This window comes from Coccinella septempunctata, chromosome 5, assembly GCF_907165205.1.
Source record: "Coccinella septempunctata chromosome 5, icCocSept1.1, whole genome shotgun sequence".
NCBI lineage: Eukaryota > Metazoa > Arthropoda > Insecta > Coleoptera > Coccinellidae > Coccinella > Coccinella septempunctata.
The window spans coordinates 4383758-4396433 of NC_058193.1; the positions used below are offsets into that span (position 1 = coordinate 4383758).

At 36.2% G+C, this 12676-nt stretch overlaps 1 protein-coding gene across 3 annotated transcripts in view; it reads left to right on the forward strand.

Moving 5' to 3' along the window:
- LOC123313066 (UNC93-like protein) overlaps nucleotides 1-12676 on the forward strand; it is a 270739-nt gene that overhangs the window by 241643 nt on the left and 16420 nt on the right. For all 3 annotated transcript variants that reach the window (XM_044897761.1, XM_044897760.1, XM_044897762.1), the window contains 2 exons: nucleotides 25-184; nucleotides 9799-10066. In XM_044897761.1, coding sequence (XP_044753696.1) covers nucleotides 25-184; nucleotides 9799-10066 — 428 coding nt within the window. The remainder of the gene's footprint in view (nucleotides 1-24; nucleotides 185-9798; nucleotides 10067-12676) is intronic.

A 12676-nucleotide genomic window follows, 5' to 3' on the forward strand; every position in this document is an offset into this window, starting at 1 on the left:
TGAAAATCCTGACATAATTTCCAGATACACAAAAAGGAAGAATGGAGATACCATTAGAATTTCATCCTGGAAATTATTGGCTGTTACCTGCAAGCATCTGCGGAATCCATTTCAGTTACTTCTCTTGCCTATCATGATGTTCATAGGTGCTGAACAAGCATTTATAGCAGCAGATTATACAGTGGTGAGTTGATGGATATCTATAGACATATTAATGCGGGGTTTCACTGAGCTTAACTGGAAATCAACGCTTGATTTGTTTTAAATCGATAATCAAAATCAAATCAAAAGCATTCTGAATATTATCTTTTCATTAAAATATCTACATAGTGACCCATTTTGAAAGACCCACTGAACTTACTTGGGAAGAACCTGGATCAAAAAATGTTTCAAATAAAAATTACTTAGTCTTCAGTGGGTCATCGAATTGAGCTTTATTTCAAGTTCTTTTCAAGGCATGTTGCCTTATTGAATAGGGAATTCAAATTTTTTTTTCGCAGAATATCATTATTCATAAAAAAAAATTTGTCTCCCTCCTTTCTGCCATAAAATTGTGGATATAAATAGTTAATTATACGAAGGGATTTAAGTAACATTTACCAGTCGAGACAAAAAAAGTTCGATACTGGTTAATATACTTACATACTGTAACAAGAAGATTATTATTATTATTATTATAAAGGAAATAGAGAAGAGGCCGTAGCCTCATACAAAATGAAAAGAAATGACACTTCAGAAGATAAAAACAAAAACAAAATAAAGCAACAAAATTTAGCAATCCTATGCACATAGAAACTACAATGAGTCTAATCTGTTTTTAAAAGAGTTTACACTCTCAGCGCAAACAATACTGGCTGGTAGTGAGTTCCACTCCGCGAACACGCAATTCGGTAGAAAAAACTGTCTCGCACGAGTTCGGAACACTTCATGGTAAAGCTTGTATTGGTGGCCACGAAGGTTATTTTTATTTAGCGTGAAGATGTTGTCCAGGTTGCCACCAATAAAACCATGCAGAATCCGGTAAGTCACTATAAGATCACCACGCATTTTACGATCACTAAACGAGTCAAGCTTCAAAATTTTAAGTCTCTCCTCATAAGGATGCTAGATATATTTTTTGATTTTCCTTATCATCACATTCGATAGCATTCTCATTAAATTATGGCATCCGCGGCAGTCGTGATCCATTGCTAGAGTTTTCATTGTATCAAAAACGTCAAGTTGAGAATTCGTTGCAAAAAGTTGGAAGAAGTCGAATTGTTCGATTCTGTATGGAGCAAATGGATATTTCAAATATAGAAGAATAAGCGAATATTGCTTTTTTATCTGTACTACCGGAAAAGTCGAAATATGAAGCATCATAAAAATCCCTTGAGAATTGGTGCCAAAGCAAGACGGCAGTCCCAGAAACCTTATTTTTGGCGTGCTTCATTTAAATCCCCATCATGCTTATGGTGTGAATATTCGATATTGAAGTCTACCCTTTTTATAGAGGAACATATAGATATTTCTAAGTATCCAAAACTCCGAGCATTTCTGAAGAGAAAAAATGATGGTCATAGACCCAAAAAACCGAATGTGTTTAATAGGTTAGGATGTGAATAAGTTCATGCTTGAAGCCCTTGATGATATACAGTTATTTAATAGCGTTTTCTATTGGTAAAACTAGTGCAGTGCGAGTGCATATTTTGATGTCACTAGAATCATTCCAAAGGATATGAAGCTAGTTCTTTCAATGGAATTCACTGTAATAGTAAATTCCATTAGTAAAACTAGTGCTTATTGAGTGCATATTATAAAAACAGAGCATATATTTAAAGATATCCTAATTCGTATTTGAGGTTCTGTGATCCAGTGCAGCACTAGTTTTACCAATAGAAAACGCCGTAAGATAAGATAAGATAATTAATTGATGCTCCCTTACAAAATACAGCACGCTGCAAATCACTAAGTTCGTTACGTATTGAGTTAAACCCACATTTTTACATACGTTTATGGATAGGAGAATACACTGATAACACCGCAGCCTGTCAAAAGTGGCCGCAAGTAATTTTAATTGAATCAATGTTAATCAATATTCCAAGAAAAATTTTGTTCACTTCGTTTTAAAATAAAATATCATTCACATCATAACAATGCATGTAAAGAATACTCAATTCCGTAGCTGCCGTTGCAGACTCGGCCGCAACTACCTCGCAGCAAGGTGTAAGCAGGTAATATGATGATATATACATAATTCGGACTGGCAGATATCTACACCTTCAGTATACCTAGGAGAACGTGCCGACCAAGGTATACTGAAGGTGTAGATTTCTGCCAGTCCGAATTATGTAGTTATCTTACATCGCCTTATGGTGTCAATCTGCTTCAATGATGATATATGCCTGTCTGTGAAAAAATAGCCGCCAATTAGGTCTGCCATTTGTTAAAAATGCGAGATATCCGAGTTAAAGTTACAGAGAGTTAGCGCCACTTATTAAAGCGGCTACAGACGGCATGGCAAGCCTTGGCCAGCTTTTGAACGAACGTTTTTTGGAAACGTTGGCATATTCTCAATATTCGTGCACCGACGACCATACACACGAGGCAAGTGGGAAGGCGAACGTTGAACAAGCGTGCTTCTTTACAGCTTCAATTGTACATGTAACGGACATTTCATTGGGTATAGCAGCTCATGCATCTGAATCCAAATTTCTATTTTTATGATTGACGTTTTGTTTTTGTGGATCCCAAATGATGGTGTACTTTTCATATAGATTAAGGAACCCTATAATGGTGTCATTGCTCCAGTTTTCAGTCATTTTCGCTTAAAAAATACAGTAATAACTGACAATAAGAGATATTATTAAATTCACGGCAGTATTAACCATGCAAGACGACACAATGGTTTGTAGTTCGTTATTAAGGAAGCTTTTGTTTTTTTGTAAAGTACGTCGTATCGTCGTGCATGGTTAATACTGCATTGAATTTAATAATATATCTTATTGTCAATTATTATTGTTTTTTTTTAGGGAAAATGACTAAAAACTGGAGCAATGACACCATTATAGGGTTCCTTGATCTATATGAAAAGTACCCCATTACTTGTGATCCACAAAACGTCAATCATAAAAAGAGAATTTTGGAAATTTGGTTTCCGATGCATAGGCTGCTTTATCCAATGAACTGTCCGTTACATGTACAGGTTGGCAAAATTGGTGATACCCGAACTACAACTTTTCAACCCAACGAGATAGAGAAAAATGTGCCATTCATGTCGTCTTTTTTCGAGAAACTAATAATGCCATCAACAGCATTCCTCTATCTTCTTTTGTTTTCAAGTTATAGGCCAAAATTTAAATTTGGGCGATTTCAACTTTGGTCATTATCTCCGTTCCTATTTGTGCTAGGATGTTGAAATGAAAACATTATACAGACACTTTTTCGACAGAAATCCAGTGGCGTACTATTTTTTCCAACAGGTATATTTGCTGAGCTATAACATAAAGTTGTGTTTCTTCTTATGGAAAGGGTCGTTTGAAATGACTTAGAGAGAATCGCCATTTTTTTTTCCGTTTCAGAAATGTATCATACATCATACATCGCCTTCAGATTCGTTCAGATATTATGAAAAATATAGTTTGTATGTGAATTTTAAATGATTGAGTATTAAGTAGGCTGAATAACAAAATAATATGTCTCTACGCATGGTTTAATTTAATTATTGTTTGCTTTTGAATACTTGATTCAATCCTCTATGGTATGATCTCGATTTAGAACAACTGTCAGTTCTTAGAATTCGAAGTCATTATTGGCGGCCTTATGAAAATATTCGAAAATTACGAGAAATATGAAATGTTAAAACGTTTTATTATTTTATATATCATGTTATATCATCTTGGTTGTTTTTTCTCATTTACTCGAACGTGGCTTCTTAAAGAACTAAACACAGCGAACTTATCTGCCAACTGTTTGAAATACCTAACATTCGGTTGATTACGTTCGGGGTAAAGATGGAAATATGCATATCACTTGCTGCCCTATTATCCTCATGCGCCAAAATAAAACATTTTAACATATCATATTTCTCGTAATTTTCGGATATGTCGCAAATAATGACTTCTAATAAGTAATAATTGACAGTTGTTCTAAACCGAGATCAAACCATGGAGGATTTAATCAAGTATTCAAACGCAAAATGATAATTAAACCATGCGTAGAGACATGTTATTCTGTGATTCAACCTACGTAATACTGCATCATTCAAAATTCACAAACAAACTATATTTTTCTTAATATCTGGACGAATCTGAGGGCGATGTATGAAGTATGATACATTTCTTAAACGGAAAAAAAAATGGCGATTCCTTCTAGGTCATTTCAAACGACTGTTTCTATAAGAAAAAACACAACTTTATGTTATATCTCAGCAAATATACTGCTCCACCTGTTCTAGAGTTTCATTCTCCAGGCTGATATCTGTTTGAAGGCTTTCTGGCGGACTTACCAGGATTTTGGTTTCGTCGATATTGAGTCTAAGGCCTAAAGTTTCGTTTATATGTTTACAGGTGGCCAATATTATCTGTAAATCCTCTGAGCTGCAAGCGATGAGTAAACAGTCGTCTGCATATTGAAGTTCCGTGATGAACTTGGTACGGGTTTTTGCTCTGAGGCGCTTCAGGTTAAACAGGCCTCCATCAAATCTGAATCTTATCCCAACACCTCTTACGGGCATACTCATGTCTGCAATTACCGATACAGCTATGGCGGAAATATTGAACAGTAAAGGCGCTAATACGCAGCCTTGTTTTATTCCGGAGTTGGTTGAGAAATGGTCGGTTGTGGAGCCATTATGCTGTATTCTAGCGGTGTTGTTGGTATGAATGCTTTTACACACTGCTAGGAATTTTTCGGGTACTCCAAGACGTTCCACGATTTTCCGAATACGTCCATTGCGCAAGTCCTTTTCTTCTTTTTCTTTAATTATTTGACGAAAAATAAGAGTCTCCAGCAGCTGAACGTAGCGCCATCTGAGGCAAGGTTTAGGTTGATGTGCAACAAGGACAGACTTATACAACTTCAACAGAATAGAAAGAGATGACATATCATTCATAACATCTGACAAATTCAAGGGTCTAGTTGACAGTCTCGTTGGTTTTCTCTGAGTGCATCCCATTTGGGTTAGACATCCAGGTTTCTCGCTTGTTATTCAAGATAGAGTCTTGCGGTTTTCACGTTCCTGTCCCACTTTTTTGTGGAACCTAATCAGATTCTGCATAACTGTTTCCGTTCATGAGATGCAGGGCGATTTTGGAAATTGATACTTTTCGGCCCCTTCCTTTATCTCCGAAGTTACTAGGAATAATGCTGAGATGAAGACTGCGTCTGATACAGAATTCTGCGTAGAATCCAGGGGTGTTCTCAATATTTTTCGTCTGGGTATGATTTTGAAGATACGACACAAAGCTATATTTTTTTTCGATGGAACACCCTGTATTTCATTACTTCGTTGATTTCGTTATTTTTTTTTCTTTCAAAATGATGTATAACATTATATAGGTATGATGTTCAGAAATGCTAAAAAACACTAAAACATCACATAATGAAGATTTACTGTTAGTGGGCCATGAATTTCCCAAGTGTGAAGAAGAGAATTATTACTTTTGATTATTGAAAGTAATAGGTCATTGATGATAAAATAGTTATTTGTGCAACCAGTTGGGAAAACAATTATTTTTTGTAATTAGCGTATTTCTTTCTGCTCATCTCATCTTTTCATCTCGCTTCGCTCGTTGCGCAAAAGATAGTGAAATTCGGAAAATAGTTTTTCCCAACGTGTTTCACACAATATTTTTTCGGATTTTGAATAGGATGTTACTATGAATTCAAATTAAAAGTACCAAAAACGTCTTCAGAAGCTTCTCTCGGAGATTCCTTAATCGGTAGGGACGGAAATTATTGGATATCTACCCCGTAACTATGAAAGCAAATATCGTTTTATCATCAGTTGCGAAATATTTTACTTTGCGTAACTGGTTACTAAAAGTAAAACGGTTCAAAACGTCACTGAGTTTCAAAAAATATCATTTTATGTGTCAAAATTATAAAAACATCCTATAATAATAATAATAATGTTTATTTCATAAGAAAACAATATACAAACTGAAATTTACTCCTTTTACAATGAAGACACATCGAAAAAGATATTAACCACAACATACGAAACAAACAGAAAGCAATATTCTCGAAGGTGATATCCCGCAGGATTGCACCTTGTGTGAGAATGGAAACAAAAATTCGAAGTTCATAGGTACTGACGTCATTTCCACAAATTTCCAACAGAGGGCAGTCTAAAGTTGTAACACGCATGTACTGAAGACACTAGAATAACTGATTGGTCAAGTAATAGGTATTCTTTGTCTCTATTATACTGGCTATGGAGTGTCTCGACTGACTCAGGATCCAACCTTTCATTTTTCTCTTAAAAGCAGCCATTATACCAGGCATCTTCAAGACCTGAGAGATACTATTATAAACTCAAGGTGCGAGGAACATATGTTTGTCCCACATGTGGTCGGCAACAGAATAATATTTCTGGTGTCAGGTCCAGGCTCATTGAAACTTGCAGACATTATGTTCTTCCTCTGGTGAACCGTAAGCGCCAGAAAAAAAAATGTCTCATATCCATCACTATGGCCATCTTGAAGAGCTCGTCAGATGGAAAACGATAATGCTCGTTGAAGATCACTTTCAGAATCCATTTCTGTGTTATTTAGAGCTTGTGTATGTGAGTTTTTACAATTCAACAATTCCCCCCCCCCCCCATCCCAGCAAACCATACGTTAAATGAGGCTGCACCAGTACCAAGTATAGTGTTCTCAACAATTTAGCATCACAGAAATTTTTGAGACTTTTAAATTTCTCTATCAGGGTTCTCAGTTTTCGGACTATTTTATCGATGTGTTGTTTCCATCAGAGGTGTCTGTCCAACACAACACTCAAGTATTTTACTGTGTCCGCTGAGCGTATCAAGCACTGATCGTCAACCACCAATGACGTAAAAGTGGGGCAAAATGCGACAGAGTTGCTGAAAGAAACAAAAACAGTCTTATTTATATTCAAAGTCAAACTTTTGGACCGTAGGAATTCTGATATTTTGAGGAAGTCACTTTCCGCAATCCTTTTTAATTCTTGCCATGTCTCAGCTTCCAGAAACACCGCAGTATCGTCCGCAAAGGAAATTATTCTTGACTTCGTCCCAAGTCCAAACAAGGAGTTCGTGTCAAAAAACTTCTGAACCAATCTAGTGTTATTCCGACAAAACCATGGTCCTCTAGAGTTCTGAGAAACTCCTCATGGTCAACCGAATCGAATACCTTCGCTATATCGAGAAATATACATAAACATGGTTTAGATTTCTCCAAACTGTCATATATCATAGATGTTAGATGTGCTATCGCATGCTGTGTTGAAACTGCCCTCCGAAATCCACACGGCCGGTCACTCAGAACATTACAAGCATCCAGAAACTTCATTGTTCTTTTGTGAACAATTTTCTCAAAAATTTTTGATAGACTTGAGGTTAGAGATATGAGTCTGTAATTATTCATAAGATGTTTACTTCCAGACTTAAACAGAGGTCTCACCACGGCCGATTTCAACACCGTCGGAAATTGTCCACTCCTCAATGAGAGAATATAATGGCTTCACTATATTTGGGCCAATATGCTTCAAGGTTGTTGATGATATTTTATCCAAACCAGGTGCTTTGTGTGCTTTCAATTGACTTATCATTTCCAGAATTTCTGCTCCATTAGTCAACTCCAATACTATCTTTGAGGTGTTCTTTGGGTTGGGTAATTTTCTACTGTTTTTTGATCTGCTTTTCATTTCATCCACCATTGCGTTCAATAGACGCAAAATCACTGTTAAAAGCTTCAGCCTCACTGTGCTCTGTGCTCTGTGTTATTCACTCTGACAATGATCTTTGGACTATCGGGTTTTTTATTCGATATCACCTGCCATCCAATTTTCTTGGATTCGCCGAGTTTTTCGATATTTGTTTTTTGTAATAATCTATCTTCGTTTTACTTGTAAGTTTTTCTAAGTGGATTTTGTACTGCCTGTATCTCCCGATTATGTCTATTCTTGTTGTAATTATGGCTACTATGCATTTGTAAGCAATGTTTTATCAAGTAGGCATTGGAGAGAAAAAACAAATCTGATCTAGCTATGATTTATTATTGTCTTTCAGACACAACAGTCCCGAAGAACTTCGTGCATCAACAGAGGCAGCTTTCCAGGATTTACAAAACCGCCCTTTTTAAATATTAAATGCACTCAGCCGTATTGGGAGGGTTTGTCAATTTTGTATTAGGGAAAATGTACAGCAATTTGAACAGTTTGATTAGTAAGATATTATGCAATGGAGAAAATTTGTATCAATGATGAATATTTTATTGGGTATTTCTTCTGTATATAATTTGTATAATGATTTATCTAGGTAGGTACCTACGTTTTGTTTTTCGTGTTATTGATGAGTTTATTATCTTTGTTCGCTTACTGTCCTATAAGTAAAAATCACAAATGAAAATTATCCAGTTGATTACTTCACTGCGTTCGGCGGGTAAAACTCAAGCTCGCCATGAAAAGTGTCACTTCTCCTCGTTATGAAATAATATCTATTATTTCTAATCCTAATTAATCTCGAGCGCTATCTAGTAAGTAACGAGATCTAACTCAATTCCTCTCCACCTCAGAACCCAAACGAAGACAAAGGCTATTGTCCAATACCAAAGAGTATGATACTCTTTGCCAATGCTCCCCCAATTCAGTACTCTAGACTGCATATTGCAGTCAACATTCGTAGGAGGAGAGGAAGGACGCGTTCGATTTCAAGGCAGGCGTGCTTCCTGAGGGCCACCCGGACGATATCAAATTAGTTCGATTCAAATCGTAACACTTGTTGATATTCATATCAGCCGGTGACATGCGTGTGAATTGATTCTCATTATAAAAATTATTACTGTAGTCTTTCCATTTTCCAGTAAAGTTGTTCATTTGCGCTTATTCAAAATGAGAAAAAAATATTTGGCCGAGTCCTTATCCTGTGCCATGCACGTTTAGGAATCATGCAATCAGAAGAAAAAAGTTATGTTCGACTTGAAGAAGTTCAATATATACAGCAACATAAAGTTCCAAGAATCAAAACTTCCATTGCTTCTCTCCGAAGGTTGATCGGAAAGAGTTTCATAGTGTTCAAGTTATTTCGTATCATATTCACACTTTCACTATTGTTTCCTGAATTTTTTATCTTGGAAAGTTACTGAAAGTTTATTCTGGCGTACATTATTCATATCTCGTTTATCTTTCTTTCTCCGGCTATTGCCCCGTACCACGATAACACATATTATCCAAACTATCGATTTGAATCACAATATCAAACTGAATATTTTGATACAAATTTAAAACAGGGTTTCCGAATTTAAAAGGTCAATCCTGATTTTTCTCATATTATAATCATTAGCAGAATAAATTGATTAATAATTTCTAACGGTGATATATTGTGCGTTACTCAGGAAAATACGGCAGAGATACAGTGACACCTCATTTTGAATTTCTCCAATAACCTTTTCAAAAAGGTACAATAAAATGAGATCAAAAGATCAATGTCTTTTCCTAGCCAAACTTATAACATGGGTTATTCCTGTCGAACATTCAACTTAAAAATTGAGTTTCTTGATCATTTTCTCATACAACTATATATCTTTCGACTAGAAAGTGAAATTTGAATGTGTAAATAGATAGCAATTTTTACAGGCTTATGTTACTTGTGGATGGGGCGTGGAGAACATTGGTTTCGTGATGATATGTTTTGGGGTCTGCAATGGAATAGCGTCTACATTCATTGGAGGATTATCAAGGATATTTGGAAGGAAATTTTTTATCAGCTTAGGATTTATACTACATTTGTCGCTTATTGTAGTTCTCCACTTCTGGATGCCAGGATCCAAGAGCCGGCTCGTATACTTCGCTATTTCTGGCTTCTGGGGATTCTCAGATGCTATATGGCTGGTCCAAATACACTGTGAGTATGGCTGTTGCTTTTAAAGAAATTCACTCCAAAAATTATAATAACAAAAGATCTCAGTTTGATCAACATAGATCCTTTACATCTACTGGCACTATTTCGTATGAAATATTACAAACATAATAAGGAAATAAAAAAATCGGTGATTGGCAATAATCAGGGAAATGATCTATCCATTATGAAGGATGAAAATAAACGAAGATCGTTACACGTCCAAAGTTTTATTTTCTAGTAAAAAGATCTGCAGAGGTTGGAACTTGATAATTATGAGTATGGTTGGTCAATGGTGAGTGAAAATAGGTAGTTTATTGATATGAAACATAGGTCTATAGGTCAAAACTCTTCAGAAAAGCAGAGAGTTCCAAATTCTCGATAATCTAGGTATAAAAATGCGGTCGTATAATCGTATCTCAAGTCTTGACAGCTTATCTGTGACATTCAACTGTTCGGCGAATTTCTCTGATAGATTTCTCAATCCGTAACATAATAGAGATCGGCTTTAAATAACATTAGTCATGGAAGTATTTATAGAATGGTGAAATATCCACCACAGCGAGTCGATGAGGGGGAATAATACAAACTATTGGTAATATTGGAGTCACTAACCAAATGAATAGTCCCCTTCTGAACACTGTCAAGAAATCCGTGCTGCAGCACCCCAAACATAGGAGTATTGGAGCCTAGAAAAATATTTTCAAGCTGAAGGTTGAAAACTATTCGCGAGCTCAGAACCAGTATCCAAAACTACTTTCTAGTAGAAATAGACAGATCCACTATGTGTTTTGTTTTATTCTTTTTTGGTGTAGCAGGGAGAAAATCTGCAAGTCAGACGAACCACCCTCTTCTGAGGGGAAACAAGTGTGGGGATTCTCACTCTCTTCTGAGATCGTGATCCACTAAAAACCCTTAACTGCTTCTTGAATATTTGTTCCAGGCATTTGCCTATAAACCGTTCATCTCTTAGTCGGTTTTCTTCTCGCACACTATCGTGCTGGGATTTAGGTGTTTATCCTCTACTGGATAACACTTTATTGGATTTTTCAATAAGTGTTCTTATTTTAATCTCTCTATAATTGCTTTTGATATGACTTTTCCAAGTAAGTCCTTTGTCAAACGTTATTCCTAAATATTTGGCTTCGCCGTCAACTTCTAGATTCCTCGTGGGTCGCAGTCTTCTCTTCTGCAGTAATATTGCTTCGCTCTTTTGTCCATTGAGCTTGATTTTCCACTTCATGCACTAGTCATTTGTTGCGTCAATCGTTTCTTATAGAACTCGTTCTATTAATTCTGGGTTGCGGTGTCTAGTTGCTATGCCTGTGTCGTCAGCATATAACGTTAGTATGGTTCTTGGATTCTTCGGAATATCGTGAATGTATACAGTCCCTGGCCATATTATTAGACGCATTGATTCGATGCAAAATCTCAATATTGAATTATTAAATTGAATGTTTATGTTACATATACTTCATCTGTAAATGGTTTTCACATATAATATATCATATTCAATAAAAAATATTGATTTATTGATGATTAAACATGAAATTCTAATATTTTGCTGAGCCACCCTGTGTAGCTATGAGAGCTTCATACTATCAATGCAGAATTATTCGGTTTGCTGCATTCGAAGATAATGATTTCATATGTGGATTATCGAAATAACGTCCGAACCTGCAGAATGCAAGACGTCCACTGGAAAACATAGTACTGATTCATACTTAAGTACTAATACTACAACATCAAAAATAAATGCCAAATAGAACAATTTAATGAGAGTCGTAGATAAAACTGACATTCTGTGGAAATGAAATTCAAATATTCTGCTTTTTCCTTCGGCAATACCAGTAAATATAAAAAAAATCCTCAGTGCGTCTAATAAACTGGCCAGGGACTGTAAGCCTCGTGGCTAGAATTTTTTCTACTACTTTTCCTAACGCCGACAGTTGACTTATCGTCTGTAGTTTTGTGGGAACTTCTTCTCTTTGAATGGTTTATTGAACACTTTGACTTCCGCTGTGAAAAACATAGTTTTTTTTGGTGTACCAGGGGGGAAATCTGCAAGTCAGACGAACCACCCTCTCCTGAGGGGGAACAAGTGTGGGGTTTCTCACTCTCCTGAGTTCGAGACCCACTAAAAACCCTTAACTGCTTCTTGAATTTTGGTTCCGGGCATTTGCCTATAAACCGTTCATCTCTTAGTCGGTTTTCTTCTCGCACACTATCGCGCTGGGATTTATGTGTTTATCCTTTATTGGATTAACACTTTATTGAATTTTTCAATAAGTTTCTGTTGTTATTTTAATCTCTTTTTTTGATTGATCTCTTGGTTTCCTTCGGTAAATTCGCATTCTCCTTTTGTCTTCCTCTGGGTCGTAGTCCACTTGTCTCCTGAGTTTTTGATTCGGATGGTTTTTCGCTGTTTCGAATAATTTCTCTGCTTTTCTGTTCATGAATTCCGTTATGGTTTCCCATTTTAGGTCCCTATAAATCTGTCTATTCCTGACAAACCAAGGTGCATCTATTGCACATCGTAGCAGCTTGTTTTCAGTGGCCTGAATTCTTTTGATATGGCTCTTTGCCGCGGAACCCCAGGCAACTGATCCATAAGTC